The 19660-nt window shown below is 34.0% G+C and overlaps 1 protein-coding gene across 1 annotated transcript; it reads left to right on the top strand.

Moving 5' to 3' along the window:
* The first annotated feature begins 9857 nt into the window (after positions 1-9857).
* Positions 9858-10938, top strand: LOC108913642 (NIF3-like protein 1). Its single transcript, XM_018719220.1, has 2 exons — positions 9858-10288; positions 10379-10938. Exons 1-2 carry the CDS (start codon positions 10008-10010, stop codon positions 10692-10694), a joined length of 597 nt encoding a protein of 198 aa, XP_018574736.1. The 5' UTR covers positions 9858-10007; the 3' UTR covers positions 10695-10938.
* Positions 10939-19660: the final 8722 nt, after the last annotated feature.

Below are 19660 nucleotides of genomic sequence, written 5' to 3'. Positions count from 1 at the left end.
TTTTTAATGTAGTTTAGATTAATGCTTTTAATGGACTTTTTCGAAAAGAGTTTAAGATTTTTCGTTAAATTGCACTTTGTGGCATTATTTATTTCGCAAGGATTTTGAAACGATATGCTTTTTGATCTGATATTATAAGAATATTATTAAAGATTTATTTTCTGTTAGAAAGCTTTCGAACTGGTTTTTTTATATAGAAAATGTATGTTAACTTACCTTTCTTTACTGCAAAGGTATCCAAACATATTTATTACATCAACACTCATCACTACACAGAACACAGAACAACACAACATGTACACTTTAACGATTCAATTTTAAAAATGAATAATATATTTGCTTCAAACTGTCTACAGGATGATGATAAAACTATCCTACAGTTTTTAAAACGTTCGCCTGCTGTCCGCGATATTTCTTATCACATCCGTACAGCGCTCATTACTTGTTATCATATCTACCAGGCCCAAGTTGCAATATTTAAAACTAATATTTAATACAAATAACGTAACGCTATTAATAATAATATGTCTTGAACGTTTGAGATTCCGATGAAGAAGGATGTCCCTCCTTTAACACATGTCGCTATTTCGTCTCCTTTAGTTTAAGCACTTTAATCTTATATATCATTCCGGTATACGATTACGACGCTATTAGACCCATACCACCCACACCATTTATACGAACCCGCCATACGCCAAGTACACCGCAGGTTACGATAATGACGTCATCTACTGATAACGCCAAGAACACCGCAAACGTCCCGTAACGCCAAGTACACCGCAGGTTACGATAATGACGTCATCTACCGATAACGCCAAGCACACCGCAAACGTATACGACGTTATTAGACCCATCTACTGATAAGGGCTTGTCGCGCTCCAACACCGAAGCGTGGGGCCCTGGGGCGAAGCACCTCTACGTGGGGAATACTACGCGAGGGTGACGCGCGGGGCAAAGCTTATGCGGGGTGGGGCAAAGCGCTGGGGTCCCAGGTGGGGGCGAAGCCCTAGTGGCAACCTACGTGGGGAATACGTGGAGGCTGCTTGGGAATACTACGCGAGGGTGACGCGGGGCAAAGCCTTNTATATCATTCCGGTATACGATTACGACGCTATTAGACCCATACCACCCACACCATTTATACGAACCCGCCATACGCCAAGTACACCGCAGGTTACGATAATGACGTCATCTACTGATAACGCCAAGAACACCGCAAACGTCCCGTAACGCCAAGTACACCACAGGTTACGATAATGACGTCATCTACCGATAACGCCAAGCACACCGCAAACGTATACGACGTTATTAGACCCATCTACTGATAAGCGTCTCTACGTGGGGAATACTACGCGAGGGTGACGCGCGGGGCAAAGCTTATGCGGGGTGGGACAAAGCGCTGGGGTCCCAGGCGGGGGGCGAAGCCCTAGTGGCAACCTACGTGGGGAATACGTGGAGGCTGCTTGGGAATACTACGCGAGGGTGACGCGGGGCAAAGCCTTAGGTGACGCGGGGCCCCAGGTGGGGCGAAGCCCTAGAGGCAACGTGGGACGGGGGCAAAGCCCAAATTTTTTGAATTTCCCGCTCTGATTGGCTGGCGGGGAAGGGGGAAGGGAAAAGGAGGAGTGGGGGTGGTCTCAGGTGCCCCATTACCTACTCAAGATGTCCTCCCTAAAATACGTTTCCAATGAAACGTTTCAAAAAATTGGTTTCAGTAACATTCTTTTTATGTTCCATTTATGCCCTCGATATTTTTATTTTACGTTTCAGTATATTTTCAGAAATGTTAGAGTAACATAATAATTTTATTACCATATTGTTCTCATAATGCTCTCAACTTTAGATAATTTTCATTTCAAAAGCGTTTTTGAAATAGTATAAATAGTGTATTTTTTTAAATATCTCTAATACTCTTTTGTGATATTTTTATTTGTATTGTGAATGACAATTCGAACTAAAAAAAAGTTACATTGTATATTAAAAAAAATAAATATGCTCTTCTAGTTTGGGGTTGCGGCAACTTTTACCAACAATTTCTTTCTTTTTGAGAAATCACTCAATTTTCTAATATGGATTACGAATTTTGCCATTCATCGTACAAATAAAAATGTCACAAAACAATCAGAAGCATTTTAAAAATGCTACACATCATTTTATATTGTTCAAATACGCTTCTGAAATGGAAATTTTCTAATGTTGAGACCATCATAAAGATGGTAACAATGACGAACTGTTAATTAGAAAATAAGTTAGTTATGATTATGAATCTTGAAATGGTAGGTACATGAAAAACAAATAATATTACTGAAAAATAATATAAAGTTATAATTTCTTCTACGCATGGTCAATATTACATCTATCCTTTTAATAATAATAAATTATACAGCAGAAATAAGGATACAAAATGATATCTTGACAAAGTAAATATCTGTACGTATACCTAAACTCTTTTANCGCGAGGGTGACGCGCGGGGCAAAGCTTATGCGGGGTGGGGCAAAGCGCTGGGGTCCCAGGTGGGGGCGAAGCCCTAGTGGCAACCTACGTGGGGAATACGTGGAGGCTGCTTGGGAATACTACGCGAGGGTGACGCGGGGCAAAACCGTAGGTGACGCGGGGCCCCAGGTGGGGCGAAGCCCTAGAGGCAACGTGGGACGGGGGCAAAGCCCAAATTTTTTGAATTTCCCGCCATATTTCCCCGCCAAAATGCTGCGCTCTGATTGGCTGGCGGAGAAGGGGAGGGGGAAGGGAAAAGGAGGAGGAGTGGGGGTGGTCTCAGGTGCCCTATTACCTACTATCTTGGGCTTCTAGAACGTTACCAGAACGTTGCATGGATTTTTTATGAAACGTTTCAAGAAAAATGGAGACGTTTCTGAAACATGTCAGAAATTGAAAAATGTTTAGTGGGTAAGGTCTGTTTCAACAAGTCAGGAATTGGTTCCAAACCGTTCGAAATGTGCATCCAACTAATTCTTGCAATATATTCAGTGAAGACACATTTAGAATTTAGCTGGCCAAACATTTCGAACGGTTCGGAACCAATCCCTGACGCTTGTTGGAACAGACCTATAATCGTATCGAATACCACTCGAGCAAACGAAATTATTCGATTATACACCCGACTGACAAACCCCCGGGGCACCCTCCCCGATGATATTAAAAACTTAATACGTGACAGACGACATGCGAAACGGCTTGCCACCCGCACCCGCTTCCCCCGACACAGACATGACTTAAACGTCCTTAACAGACGGGTGAAGGCGGCTCTGGGTGAGCTGGCCCAGGATACAGTGGCTCTATACAAGACAGTGGCGACAATAGCGACTAAACCCCGCCCATCCGCCATGTTGCATCCAATGTCAAATTAAAAGTAACTTTTATAAAAAATAAATTAAGGACAAGAGTATTTTTCTTATAAATTTTACGCACAGATTTTAAGCAAATAACTCCCTTGGAAAATGATTTTAAATAATGAATGAATGTAGAATCTACTTGTGCAATAGGGGAGGATAAATATATTATAGTAGCAACTAGTAGTTTTTATTTTCTAGGTAAGTAAAATTAAGCTTACCTACATTACACAATGAAATTTATTGTTTACATTACAAAAATAAATACTTAATACTAGTGATAGTATTTGTTAAAATAAATGTCCAGCAACACTTTTACTTGCAAGCTTTTTTATGCGTTTTGGCATTTTTTGGAAGCTATGTTTAATCGNATTTAAAACATACCTTTCGGTGGACACCCTGTATATGCATACTCTAATAATAGCATAAACTAACATTTCCCAACTGATATTTATACGTAAATATTCGATTGTCGGTGTAATATTATTTTATGCGATAATAACGATGATTAAATTTTGTTTACTTCATAGTCACGTTCTCATATGAAGCCGGAGAAACATGTTTGTTTACATTAGAAAATAAAACTTTTATGCATCCAAGAGAGTATCAAAGCAAACGCTAAAACCGAACAACTCATGTGTTGATTCGACACGTGATTTATTTTTTTGAACTAATATTTTTACCATGAGTACTTTTAGTCGATTTTTATCTGAAGCCTTCGCTTTTGTTCATATTAACATCTTATCTGGTATTAGTCATACACAGCTGTGGCCATATTCCAGGAAAGTTANGAAAATAATTTTATTCTCTATAATTTTACTCATGAATTATAGATATATAGAGATTGTAATTTTATAGTGATAATCATATTTTTAAAGATACAATACAACTTGGATACCAAACGTTATCGCCAACCACTTTCTACTCTCGTATTCCATTTTGAAACATTTTATTTCCTAACCATTATTAATTTTCTCTTAATGTTCTCCAAAGCCTTCACTGAAAAAAAGTTAAAAACAAATTATCAGTAGTTATACAGAAATGAGGTCCTATTATACAAAGTTGAACAATATTTACTTTTTGTTTTTTTAGTTATTTATTACTTTACGCTAACAATTTCAGGGTGATAAAAAATGGAAGAAATATATTAAAGAGAGATATAACACTATCCAGTTTATTTACTTAATATATATGATTTAGTTAAAAACATTAATATGTACAAGACAAATATGGATTAAGAAATAAGTTATAAAAATTTGTTTAAAACGTTTTCAAAATCTTCAATAGATATCGATTATCAATTAGAGTAGTGATTATAAAAGTATTAACTACTAATTAAACATAGATACGTACTAGGACATTTCTTTTTATGCATCATCCTATTTCATCATAGAACTCCCCAAAAAGTCCATTACTATTTATATGTCCACATCTCAGGAAATTCAACAAATTTTATTTGCTTAATATCCATTATATTTCATTCAAAAGGAAGTTTTTTTTTCAAATGCCAAGTATACTGCAAGAGAATTTTTTTTTTACTGACCACAAATTTTGATTAAGAAAATTATTTCGTCGCTGCCTTCAAAATATGACGTGAACTTCATCAAATTGTTCAGTGGAGTTAAGAAACTGTTTCTTGACTTTTTTATTCAAGAATTACAATTATTTTTTTATTTTACCGCAGACAGTCGCAATTCTGTAAAAAATAAGATAGCTGTTATTTAACAGATTATGTGTTTTGATGTTTATTGAATGTGCAGAACTTAACGCATTTTACTGAAAACATGCACGTCGCATTTTGAAGACGTAACGATGATATAAACTTACCAGACATTTGGTCTGGAACTTTGAGTATCAAGTCGATAGAGAATCTTGTTTATTTTTGGCAGGCAGGAAAGAATTATTTATTGATATGTTTTTCTTCTCTGTTTAACTAAAATCGATACTATGCTCTACAACAGCTACCGTATCTTAAATATAACACATTTTGTGGTAATCGACAACATAGATGATATTGAAACACAGAGGTTTTATCATTCAGTGAACATGTTCTTTCTTGAATTCTTCAGTTTCCTGCTAATAATTCTTCATATTTTGCTTCTCTTAAATATTGCACTTGAAAACAGTATCTACAAAGATGCTTGCATTAGTAAATAATTACATATATTACTTTGGAGTTTATCCCATCAGAAAAATATTGCAAATTATTGCAGAATATAAAACATAAACATATTTTTCTTTATCAAATATATTTAAGTGGATAATAAATTGTATGCATCAGATCAGTAATAATTATTAATACTCACTAAAATATTAACTATGTTAGCCTTCTCGTTAGGTCTTCCAACTTTATGGCATTCTTTCCAGCAATACTCTGTAAAGATTTTTTAGAACAGCCTTGAATTGTGTCTTTTGCAAGTTGACATAGCATATGTATCAATAACTGTCTGTCTTAGAGAATTTTTGTCTAGATTACAACTCGAGTCCAACCTAAAAAAAAAATGTCCATTACTTTATGCGTTCTTATGTTAATTATTATATAATGTATTTTGTAGTACGTAAATACATGAAACTAACGGTGTTGGTTGCTTTGAATCTAATGTAAATTATTTAAAATTACAATTTATTACTAAAAAAGTTTATTATCATTTAGAAACAATCGCGTTGGTGCTTGCCCGAGTGCTTGCCATATAACGAGCGTTCAAATAAAAATGTGGTCAAGTTGGTTCTGAAAATTTGGACGTAGGGCGTAGCGTATAGCAAATGAACTTAAACGTCATCTGTCAAAGCGCTATATCGCCGCTANGCTGGAGACCTGGTGCCAGCTCCGGATGGCGGCAGCCTGGTGGTAGCCTGGAAGTGGCCTAGAATGCCCACTGCTTAACTACTCGTATTTTACGTCTTAAGTTTTCTGGGCAGAAATCCAACCACCAAGTTGATAATGGAACTACTAGAATTTATAAATCTCAACGAAATGTGCCCACAGAAGCAGCTAAATCCACATACAATTTGTGATAATTTTATCGTGCCTAGAGCACACGCTGCAGAATACTTAAAACGACGTTCTCCTCGCCCAAGTGTTAACACGAATCGGCCACGGAAAGGTTTAGCAAAAAAGAATCGCAAGAAAAGGTTCCATTGCCGGTAAACCGCGTTTAATTTCAAATCAACAAAACCTATTGTTTAAATATTTTTCGTATCTTTTCGCGAATAAGCCTTTAATTAATTCAAAATTTAACCTAAGGTTAAGCAACAGCCGTAGTTGAAATATTCCAATTATTTTTTTTAAATTCATCAGTTAATTATAATCTCTGAATTCAATTAATGAGAGAAGAAAAGAGAAAAACAAAAAATAAGCCCGTAACAAACACCCTGTATATTATTTTAAAGAAAGGTTTTTACTTGTTGCAAAAGTACTCATTCAGGATAATAAAGTTTCCTTGCAAAGGGTAGAAATAATTATGCTCTTGCAGCAAAATCTTCCAACAGTGCTTGCAAAAATACATTACTGAGACAGTAGTTCCACCTACCAGATAGATACATTATTTTAAGAGAATATTGTTTTCTTTAAAGACACCAATGTAATTTGCACTGCTTGCAAGATAGTTTGTGATGGCAACAGACAGATTTTATAATCACAGCAAAGAAGCATCATAATGATAGCAGTATTACTTTTGACCATAGCAAAGTCCCCTCTGCCTTCTACTGAATGTTCTAAGCACTGCCTGAAAAGTAGGTATTTATAAAATAATGTTACTGGAACTGAAAGGAGATTATAGCATAGTGAACTTTATTGCCATGGCAAGTTATTATTCTGGCGTCTATTCTACACAGGGTCAGTTGAAACCCGGAACTTTTGAACTATTTACCTACGCTTAGAAGTGAGTCGAACTCAAGATGTCTTGTGTGGATAATTATCTAGCTCGTACGTCGTCATTCCCCAGTCCTTCTTTGGATTCTTCGGACCAGGAGGCAGAACGAGGGCCGCCATAAGCTTGTTCGCTCGCCGTTTTCCCGGATGAGAGAGCAGCTGCGGAGTCGTCAAGACAACTCGACAATCGTGAGCAGGGAGCGATTCTCTTCCCAACTCCTCGGCCAACTGTCCACCCTGACAAAATCGTCTCTGCTAACTCCCTCCAAGTGCTAAAGGAGGCTACTGAAAGGCCACAACTGGCGTCTCAGCGAGTTTTGCGGCGTGACGCGGCAACACCTTATGCGTCACGACCCGAAGCCCGTGCGGGAACACCTTCCGCCACGCCGACCAATCAGACGAGGGGAACGATAACGCGACAATAATAAGAATACGGAGGCCTAACATTTCTCATCTCTCTTCTATTTCCATTTTGTGGACGTCCGTGAGATTTTAGCCACCTTTTTAATTGCTCACAATTATGTGCTTCGACTGAACTATGGATTAGTAATATAAGACACCATCAATAATTTGTTCTAATTAACTATATGTTTGCAGAAATAATACTGCTTTTCCAGCCATTATTAACAAAAACTGTACGAAACATTTGAATTCCCACCTTTTCAACATGGCGATTCTGCTTGCGCTTAACAGGTCGTGAAAAGGCCTGCCCACAAAATATATAATAGAAGAAAACGGAGCACCTAAGAAAAAGAGATAAACAGAACCGTAGCGAAACTACCGGCCGTCAGGGTGAACTAAAAAGGCCTTCGATGGCAGGCCGGCCTTGATGATAAATGACGGGGTCATTTCGCTTTTATTATACAGGGTGGCTTGTAATAAAGGATTTCAAGTAATATTTCTGTGACAAATAACCGAAGTAATTTCTAAAGTAAAAATATTGATATTAAATATGAGTTCATAAATTCAGTTATAATACCAACAAAACATTTGAAAAATGCTGATATTAACAATGAATTTAATAAATTCATATTCACAATTTTGTTTACTTTAAATTACATCAATTATTGGCGTCAGAAATACTACCTGCTGAGATAGGTAAAATTACTAGGTATTATTGAAAATATATTTAAATGTAATGATTTTTAATGAAAAGTTATAGAAAAAATAGGTACACGTAAATTATATGAACACGGGGAGAGTTCATAATCAAACAAAATTGTTATAATACACATGAATTACATAGTACATTAACCTCTTGAACACCTTGATCCGTTACGAGAAGTGCACTCTTTGCTGGTGTGATCCCTTTTTGCCCTAGTGTATTCATCATATTCAGTTTACAATAGAATTATGGTCGTCACAAACAGTATACTGCATTTAAATTCTAAGAAAATAAAAACAGAACAAATATAATATTAAAATTGTTGCAAATACATATAATTCTTGCAATCAGTATATAGAGAAGGAATTCGTATTCTCGTGTTACCGGTAAACGGAAAAATGGGACAAGCAATACCTGAATATGTCCACATAACCTCAAGCGGTTCTCACTCTATTTCAGTAAATATATTTGCTAAATCGTTATAAATATGTATGTAAAACTCGTGAAACATATGAGATACAATAATATTCCCGTTCAAAGATCTACACCGTTATGAACAAAACAACTTATACCACACTAGTAGCTATCGATCTTCATAGATAATAGATATGCACAAGCAAACTTTTCCATCGTAAGCAGACACAAATTATTTAGCAGCGTATATATCCGTCATAATCACTATTTATTTATTGACTTTGCTCATGCCAATTATATACATCATAAGCGTTCAAGAGATTAAACAACAGGTTGGTATATGCCTTATAACAAATTCGAGAAAATCTTGTGAAATAATGTGAAACCAAGAATTTTTTCAATTTCCGAGAATTTATTATACACTTAGGAGACGTATCTTATATTTATTTTTTTGCACGATTGAAAAATGTTTTCATGAAAATGTATTTAAAAATTGCAAAACAATTTAAACGTTAACAATTTACTACGATTTTTTCTGCATGTGTATAGNTTTGTATTCTCAAATGTTTGAACTAAATTAAAACAAATCACACTAAATGGATTGTCATTTCAATACCGTAATAGATTTTATTAACAAAAGATTAATATATTTTGTGTGAGAAGAAAATTACTGAAAGTTAATACAACGTATTTTTTTTAGGTATATAAATGGAAGTATAAATAGGTATTAATGTTTTTCTTCTTAAGTAATATGAAATATATAAACAAATGCATTTCTAAAAATGTCATCTATTATTTTTAAAAGTTGGAAAATCTAGATAATAAACATAGGAATAATAATCAAAATTTAAATTTACAACTTACCCTGAAATTCACACCAAAATAAAACCGACATATTTCCGGCAGATGACAGAAATTCTGGATCGCGCTGTTTCCGATTTACGAATATTTTGCGGCAAATTTGATAAGAACCAATGGTTAACTAAATAAATCTGTCAGGGTCCAATCGTCATCCAGCAGGCTGTCAGCCACCAATCATAAAAACCTGTCAGGCTGGAAGTGATGTCACGTTGCTCATATCCCCATTCTAGTTTCACCCCCATGGGCCTGGGGCCTGCCTATGTATCCGAGCTCCGAGCCGCCGAGTCTCTGCCGAGTGCCGAGTCCGATGTCCGATACGGTGGAGAAACGCCAACACAGCCGTCTTTAGAATTGTCAGTGTCACTAGTGTTTTGATATTACTGTAGTGAAAACAACATCCTTGTATTTATGTTTTGGGGCACCGTTGTATGTAGAAATTATAACAAAATGGGTATACCACTATTACAAGTGTTGAAAAAACTTGAAAATATCTCCCCTTTAAAACTAGCAGAATCTTGGGATAATGTTGGACTTTTGGTAGAACCTGAAAAAAATAAATTAGTTAGTACTATTTTACTTACCATCGATTTAACAGAAGATGTAGTTGATGAAGCTATTGATAATAAAGTACAAATGATTATAACTTATCATCCAAATATATTTCGTCCTATGACGTGTATTACTCAGAGGTAGATACTTATATATTTTCTTATAAAAACAAATTTTTTACAGGATCACCTCTTACAATATACTTACTTACATTTCACTTTAATTTTTAGTCACTGGAAAGAGAGAGTTATAATTAAATGTATTAAAAACGATATAATGATATTCAGTCCTCATACAAGTTGGGATGCAATGTTAGATGGTGTGAATGATTGGCTGGCCTCATCTTTGAACCCCAAATCTAGTAAACCAATAGTAGAAAGTAAAGAGGATTCTAATGTTGGAATGGGTAGATTAATAACACTGGAAACTCCATTCTTATTGAAATATATAATTCAGAAAATTAAAATGCACATTGGGATTCCTTACGTTCGAGTTGGTTTAGCTGAACACAAGAATTTAGGTAAAAAATCGTGTACAAAACATTAAAACAGATAAACAAGAGCTCAAACGAGTGTTCAACTGTATCAAATATTTTAAAAGATTTCTCTTGAGTCTGCGAGCTATAATTTTAATATTACCTATTATTAGTTTATAATGCAGTAAAGCACCAATAGTTAAAATAGTAGTAATTGTGGATAATATTCATTAATGTTATACATATTTTTCCATTCATTGTTACGTATTTTATACAAGATCAAGGTAGCAGAAATTAAATTTTAGGTTTTTACGCTGACAATATTTTGATTCCTGTGATGTAATATCACAGAAAATATTCTCTGAAACATCTTGAGTTGTCATTAGTGATGGGAGAACTAGATGAAAAATTGAATACCTACTACCCCAATTCTTAAAAGTACTCACTGTTCTCAGATACCCGCTGAAAGTACTTGAATACTTTTAGCTCTCGATAGTTGCCAGGCTACATAACAAATATAATGTGAGATGTAAGTTCTTGAGTGCGAGAAATATTTGAATGAATTTAAATCAACTATTGATTGTGATTTAGCAGATCGAATGATTCAGAAGATTGATACACCCAAAATAGCAACTCGGCTCCGACTACACCACTACAATGTGGCTTCAAGGTGTAAATAATGATTCGATAAAGCCTGTCGACGTACTGGCCGCTGGCACTTTATTTGCCAAATAAAGAATAAAAACAACGCTTCGTTCTGTTTTCCAATTTAACTCTGCAAACGTATCTATTGCTAATGGGATCCTTAAAAAGTTATAAGAAAATACTTTTTAAATTTAAATAGCACAGATAGATACTTACGGACTATATTTTTAAAATGTTTGTCAATTTTCATGATGTAAGATTTCTTATTACGCAAATTATTTTTATTATTTGTAATCATCAACTAATTCCTTAACGCAAGAAATAAATAGTAATTTCTGTTTCCTGGAAGAGTACAAATAATCAATTTTAGTATACTAGAAAATCAGTGTAGGCAGTATAAAAAGGATTATTCCACGGTGTATCTAAAACGTGATACCAAACTAAAACAGAAAATATCATTTTAGGCAAAATGTTTCAGATAAACACAGATCTGAAAACGTTTATTAAAACAGTTACAGAGTGATAGATGTACACAGCAAAGACAGTTTTTAAATAACCTCAAAGAGATTATTCACATCCAAATGAAACTCGGTACAAATATTTAAATTATCAGTAGCAATAATCTTATAAAAACAAAAGTTTTTTCACACAGAGACACAGATGCAGATAAGAAATGAGTTTCTATATTAAAAAAATTTCAATAACTTTTTGTTCTCATTATGTAATAAACTATCTTACATTTCTATTGCATTTGTTAATTGTAAAACCGAATCTCTAGTATTCGTCAATACTGGAATTATAGCTACAGCTGTTCTTAAATCAAATTTCTCAGCCATTTTGACGTCTAACTGCACTAATTTAGAGTTACAATCTGATTCTTTTGCTAAACTACTACAATTACCACTAGTTACATCTAAACTGTCTAACCTACGCTTTAGAATATCATCAATATCTATATACTTCTGCGGTTGCTGCAATAATTTATTTTCTCGACATCCTCCAAAGTACCTGCTTTATTGCGAAATTCATTTATTTGCCTAATTACCTCACTCCTAATTTTATCTAATTTACTGATATACTTCCTAGTTACCTCCAAACTACTCCTTTCAGCATTGTCCTTTCCTAAATTACACTCTGAGTTCCTCGTAGATGTCCTTGAAGTTGTCCGCTATTGGCATGAAGCAACCTTTTCATTTCCGCAACGTCTTCAACATTTGCCTCATTCACTTTTTGTTACACTCACGCACTATTCACTAGGACGATGATATGCTTTGCAGCTCTTGGCTCCTTCGGACTTCCTCTCGAACTTTTCTGTCGATTCGCCTATTCAGTCGTGACCGACAACTTTTGAATATCAAGATTCCTCCAATACACATAATCGTTATGCACAAGACAATGAACGCTAACGCTCCCAGACTTTCCTGTACTGATAAGCTTGTATTGGTACTGGCCTGGCTATTTCCTGTTTGTACGTTGATGACTTCCTCCTTTGTTTGCTTTGCGCCCATTTCGTACTAATTTTACTTCACATCACTCATTTTATATTTTCCAAAGAAAACTCCATAGGGCTTCCAACTGCAGGATCGCCATGTGGTGAACTTAACTTTGTTCATCTACAAGGTCGGAAAGTCCCCATGGTTTCATGGGGACTTTCCGACCCTGTATTTCATTAGGATGAGGGGCAGGATCGGAAATCATAAGGCACGTCTTGACTTGGAAAACAGTGGTCTCTGAATGGTTTTCTTTCATATCTGATTGTTAATTACAATTATAATAATGTAGGACATCGTGTCCTTACCGATTTAGCAGATAGTTCTACAATTGCAACCTACTTTCAACATCATAGGTTACCAATACAATCCTTAACATATTTTTTGAAATATTTATTATTAATAATTTATAAACATATCCTACTTATTACTACACTACGATATGTGGTGACTTAAATATAGATTTTTGGGAGGATAGCCGTCATACAAAAGAACTATTCAGCCTGTTTGAAATGTATCAATTAATATTATTGTATAATGAGCCCACTTGCGTAGCAAAATATGGCAGCCATATAACGGGTAGTGGTCTGGATTATATAGTCAGTAATATTTCCTCAGCCTCCTGTAAGGTCCATGACCTGGGAGCTTCTGACCACGCAGCTCAAATTATGACTTGGCCAGCTGTAAATAAATATAAAAAAGTTGAATATGTAAACACAAGAATAATAAATAGACAGTCAATATGGGAATTTAAGACCTTGCTGCAAAATAATTACACATTTGATGCTCTTGCAAAAAGTTCAACTGAGTTGTTTGCTGACTTTTTCTCACATTTTAGATGGTGTTTCAATATAGTGTTCCCCAAACAAAAAGTGAAATCGCGTGGAACTCTTAAGAGGGGTAAAGTTCCCTTCCCAAGAGAAATCTTAAAGAGTTGAATTGGCTCAAGAAAACTACACGGGATCCTTATATAATCAAACATTATAAACAATCAAAAAAATTACTCGACATTAAAATTTCCAATCTAAAAAAAGATTATTATTCGAACATTATTCAAAACTCAAACAATAAAATGAAATCACTATGGAGCCTAGTTAACGTTAAGTTGAGCCGAACTAGTATCATACCTAAAATTGTTTTAAACTACATATAATGGTATAAAAAAAAACACAATACATAAATTGCTAATATTTTTGGAGAATACTTTACAACATCAATTGTTGAGAATCTTGACTTGCACCAGAGCATGTGTACAAGGCTAGCAGTACATGGCCCTAACTCCATGTTTTTTGCACCTGCTACTGAGCATGACATCAAATGTATAATTCAAAACCTAAAAAAGAAGTACTCAGCAGGAATTGATGGCATACCGGCAATTATTTTGCAAGAATGTGTCAAGGAAATAGCTAATATCATGGCATTAATCATCAATCACTCTGTAACTGCAGGACAATTCCCTGACCAACGTAAAATGACAAAGACAATTCCAGTCCTAAAAAAAGATGACCCTCACTCTGTGGGAAACTACAGAATGATCTGTGTGTTGAGCTGCTTTTCAAAAATAATGGAAACAGCTGTGTAGAATCAGCTCTTAAACTACTTAAACAGATTCAATAAATTAACACCTTGCCAACATAGCTTTAGAACCAATTGTTCAATGAGGAAGTTGCATCAAATTTTCTTTTGAAGCAAAATTTATTTAAAGTACAGAAAATTACTATAAAAGTATGTTTCTATATGTAAAACCCCTTTAAACTTAACTATTAATATGTAATTAATTATTAAAATATTGAATATAATTAGGTGGGCGAAAACGGTCCCTAATTGGTCAAGCAATTTGTGACGTCAGGATCCGGTATATGAGTGTTAAGACTGTCAAGACGTGGGAGGCTGACGCTGTCATTGCATTGCTGTCATTTAATCTTGTGTTGAATTAGTTTGTGTTCGCATTGAATTCTGAGTAGTTTTGAGTAGTTAGTTTTAGTGTATAAATTGAAAGACAAGTTTCGTTAATTTTCATAGTCTACGAACATTTTCACAATATCTACCCAGGCAGCTTTACTGTGTGGCGGCTTCAGGATCAGAATTACAACACGAGAACGTGAAAAACAACAGTGTCTGAACATAAATACTATAGTGCCAATGTGTAGTTCCACAACACTAACTGCCCCCAACAAACTATTTAATGTACCAAAACTGTAATCATGCAAACATATTTTATAGAACATCTATTTTTGACAAATTATCAGATTGCTCTTGGACAAATCCAGCTTCTGTAGCCATAGAATGTACAATTTTTAAAATAATTAACAATATTGTGTTAAGTAAAAGTAAATAATATAAAATCTATCCGACACACGTAGTTTGTATAAACACAAATGAGTAACAGTGAGATAGACTACAGAATACGACTCTACACGATTCGTTTAATTTGGACCGATACGATTTAGTGCATAAAGAATTATTTTGAATTTATATATTTTTTTATAGGAAAACTATTAATTAAAAATTTAAAATTTATGTGACAATTGACTTTTTACGATGAAAGGAATTTAATAAGAAAAGAAAAAAAATGTGATACTTCCCCATTGAAACAGCCTCTGCTGATCTGGTACAATTTATTTATGATAGTATAAACAGAAATGAACTTGTAGTAGGAATATTTTTTGATCTGAGTCGTGCATTTGATACAATTAATTCAATATATCTAAAAGTCAAATTAGATACAATGGGCATAAGAGGCCCCATCCAACAATGGATTGTATCATATATGCCTTGCAGAACTATTAGGGTGCAGGTTGAGGCAGAGTAGTCGGACGATTACGACATCTTGATTGGCATACCTCAGGGTGGACTTTTGGATCCTCTGCTTTTTTTGCTTTATGTTAATGACCTTCCTAATTATATCAACATGGACAAACTTTTATTTATGCAGATGAGACCACGATCGTTGTCACAGCTAATACTACAACTGAACTAACAGATAAGATTAGAACGGTTACAAAGACCTTAAAAGATTGGTGTGATAGGAATCACCTTATTAACAATACTAAGACAGTTGTGATTGAATTCACTAGTCCCTTTGGACAAAGATGGATAGTTCCATTTAATATTTGTGATGCTGAAATTGTCTCATCTTAGTTAACAAGATTCCTTGACGTGGATTTAGATAACAAACTTACCTTTAACCAACATGCTTAATATGTCTGTAAAAAACTAAATAAACTCTATTATGCATTTACCATCCTAAAATCAAATTTCCATAGTCATTATTTAATAAATATATATTACTCCCTGGTATATCTCAGTTGCAATATAATTGTATGGGGAAGGGCAACTGAGGCATCTAGGGTCTTTCTAATTCAAAGAAAGTTTATAAGACTCTTATTTAATCTGGGCCATAGAGAGTCCTATAGAGATACATTAAAAAATAATATATAAACTGCTGTTGTATACCTTCACTAATAAGGGAAAACTAAGTAAAAATAGTGAGTACCATGAGCATAATACTAGAAGAAAAGATGAATTCCATCTACACCACATCAATAGACTGCAACACAAAAAATCACCTTTATATGCTGGTGGCCATATTTCTAATCTCTTACCAAAAAACCTAAAGTCAATTATGGATCTAAATAAATTTAAAACAAACCTAAAGCAATTTCTTACCCAACATGCCTTTTACTCAATAGATGAGTACCTACGTTCAGTTTGGGTCTTAATTGCAGACTAACACTTATTTTTAACCTGTAACTTATTATAAATGTGTACTACATTTAATAGTGATAGTATTTTAATGGGTTTTTTACCTCCTTGTTTGTCTTGTTTGTCTGATGTTTCATATCCTTGTAATACGCTTACATGAATAAATTTATACTGCTACTACTATTTTATCAATGTGAGTGTTCCATGACTATTTTTTATCGATATATAAACCTAAAAATTTTGTGGCATCCATAGACTTAATCTGAACAATAATGATGAATCATATAATACATTTTTGGTGCAAAACTCGACATATGTTGATTTCTCGCTGTTAAGTTTAATGCCATTTTGTTTACACCATTCAGTCACATATTTTATACAAGAAGTTTCTGAAATAATGGCTGTATTTCGATTAGTTTCCAATAAAATAATACTAATATTATCAGTGTACAATATAACTTTTTTCCTATCATTATTAAAATTTTCTATTGGAAGGTCGTTTATAAAAGAGTTAAATAAAGTAGGTGATATGCAAGAGTCTTGAGGTGTACCACGGCATACCATTTGAGCCGCCGATCTAACGCCGTCGATCAATGGTGTCAAATGCACGACATATCAAAAACAAACCTATAACATTTTGTTTCTCGTTTAGCCCCTTGTAGATATACTGTAATGCTGTACTTAGTGCTGTGTTCGTAGATAATTTTGCACGAAACCCATGTTGACAGTTTGATAAATAATTGTTTTTTTTTTCTAAAAATTCGTTAATTTGTGTGTTAAAACAAAATTCAAATATTTTAGCGAGATGACATTGTAATGCCACAAGTCTATAATTTTCTATATCTAGTGGGCTCCCTTTGTTTTTGAAGATGGGCAATACTTTTGAAACCTTCAAAGATTTAGGATATTTACTGGTTTCAAAACTAACATTTACAATTTACGATATAATCGGTGACAGTTCCTTTTTGGATACCAGGAACACCGTACCAGGGATGTTATCTATTCCCAATAATGTTTTCCTACATACTTTCGATATTACATTCTCAATATCACAGGCCACTGTTGGATATAAAAATAAGGAATTCGGATTGTTTTGTAATAAAGGGGCTTTTGTTTTAGATGGTTCAATGGTATTGGCGAACTCTGCGAAATAATTATTAAATATATGTAATAATTTTTTCGTTGTTTAATTTCAAAAATATTTTTGTTTTTACTTCCTTTATTTTCGTTAATTGTTTTCCAATATTCTTTATTGATGTCCTTTGCCTCGCTTAGTCTTTTATTGTTATAATTTTTCTTGGCAAACTTTACTTTCTTAGTATATAAGTCTTTTACCTCGTTATATTTGCTTTTAGAAAAAGCATTATTTAGATGTTTGGCTAATTTAATGCATTTCCCTTAAAAGTTAGGAAAGATCTTTGATTTCATTAGTAAACCATTTAGGTCTAAATTTTTTTCTTAAATTTTTATAAGAACTGATAACTGGGAAATATTCCTCAAATAAATCTTTTATTTTTGAGTAAAAAGCAACGAACAATAGGTCTATGTCAGAGTTCAAATCAATAAGCATGTTTAAAATCCTCCATATTACTCTCATGGAATTGCCTAAAGCATTTATCAACAGATAATTTGGGGTCTTTAAAGATCTCTAAACATAATACTTGATAAGTATGATCAGATATGAATGTGTCGTTGACCAAGACATTGAAAAAGGCAAAATCAACAAAAACATTATGCATGTTTTAGATTGTCCCTAAATTCGTGTTGGTTCGTTAATTGTATGTATAATATTATACTCCAGGAAAAAATTACTTACTGTTTGTACTTCCTGACTATTATTGAGAAATCTATATTTATGTATTATGACTATTACTAAAAACAATTTTATGGATGTTGATGTTTCTCTTTCCTATTATACATACTCCTCCTTTTTTATATTTCGATCTACAGAAGATGTTATAGGTTGAGTAATTACCAAAATCTGAACCTTGTACGTCATTAGATAATGATGTTCTGTTAAACATAATATATCAACACTATGAGTGTCAATAAGTATCTCTAAATCTTCTTTCTTGCTAGTGAATCCTTATAAATTTAGGTTCATTACTGTAAATTCTTGATCCCTCTTAGTGTTTTGTTTGGGATTAGAAACTTTGACATCTTGGAGTTTAAGTCTTCTTAAATTTAGAGATTGAGAAAATTCATCTGGTCTTCTGTTATGTTGGTAGCTCGGTTGTTGTCAATATTGATTCTTGAGTTTACGCTGAAACATTGTCTCTGGTTTCCACCCCAGTGGCAGGAGTGTTGTCAATATTAATTCTAGATTATCCAAAAAGTTCTGTCCTTTCTTGAAATTGAATTGTGCAAAGGCTGTTCCTCTTGGCCAAAATGAAGGTTCATAGACTTGATCCATACCAATTAGAAAGCAATTAATTATTATCTTCTCTTTTATACCAGGTGTCCATTTATTTTACATCAATATTGTTTTTCTCTGTATTAAGTTTATTTGCTAGATAATGTGCAAGTTTATGTTCAGATACATGATTTTTAGCTTTAGACACAAACAGCCATAGTTTCTTATTTTTGTTCTTATTATCTGGCTTTTTATTTTTTGGCTAAGCATCAAAATTAGCAGAATCAGGATCACCTATTGCTGGACCACCTAATACTGTGGAAATAGATTTATTATTAATCTTTCTTTGTTGAATATTTGTGTTAACAAAGCTCTTTTTATGAGTTATAGGAGGTGATTTATTATCTAAAGACTTTGAAATAGTTTCATCTTGTTGGTGATTATTATTCAGAGAGGTAGTTTTGGATTTTGTGTTGTTTCAGGCATTGGAATCTTCACTAATTTGAGTAAATTAATATTGGATTCACGAAGATGTTTAACTTCCAATTTTAATGACTCTACTTTAGCACATAAATTCTTTATTTGGGATTCAACTTTTCCATTTATTTGATTGGTCATGTTCTTGAAGTTTAAGTAAAAAATTTGTATTTTTTGTTTTCAATTCTGCTATCGAATAGTCAAGTTGTTCCCTCATAAATACTTTTAATTGGTCGAATTTGTTGTGTTTAAACAGAATGAGCAGGCAAATCTCTTGCCATTGGCGTTTTTTAATTCTTTGGCAAAACTCGGAAGTTCTTCGATCGTAAATTTGCACAGTCCCTGTGAAGCCATGATAAGCACATTG

Source organism: Anoplophora glabripennis, unplaced genomic scaffold (assembly GCF_000390285.2).
Source record: "Anoplophora glabripennis isolate ALB-LARVAE unplaced genomic scaffold, Agla_2.0 scaffold1230, whole genome shotgun sequence".
Lineage (NCBI taxonomy): Eukaryota > Metazoa > Arthropoda > Insecta > Coleoptera > Cerambycidae > Anoplophora > Anoplophora glabripennis.
This window is presented reverse-complemented; position numbering and strand designations above follow the sequence as displayed.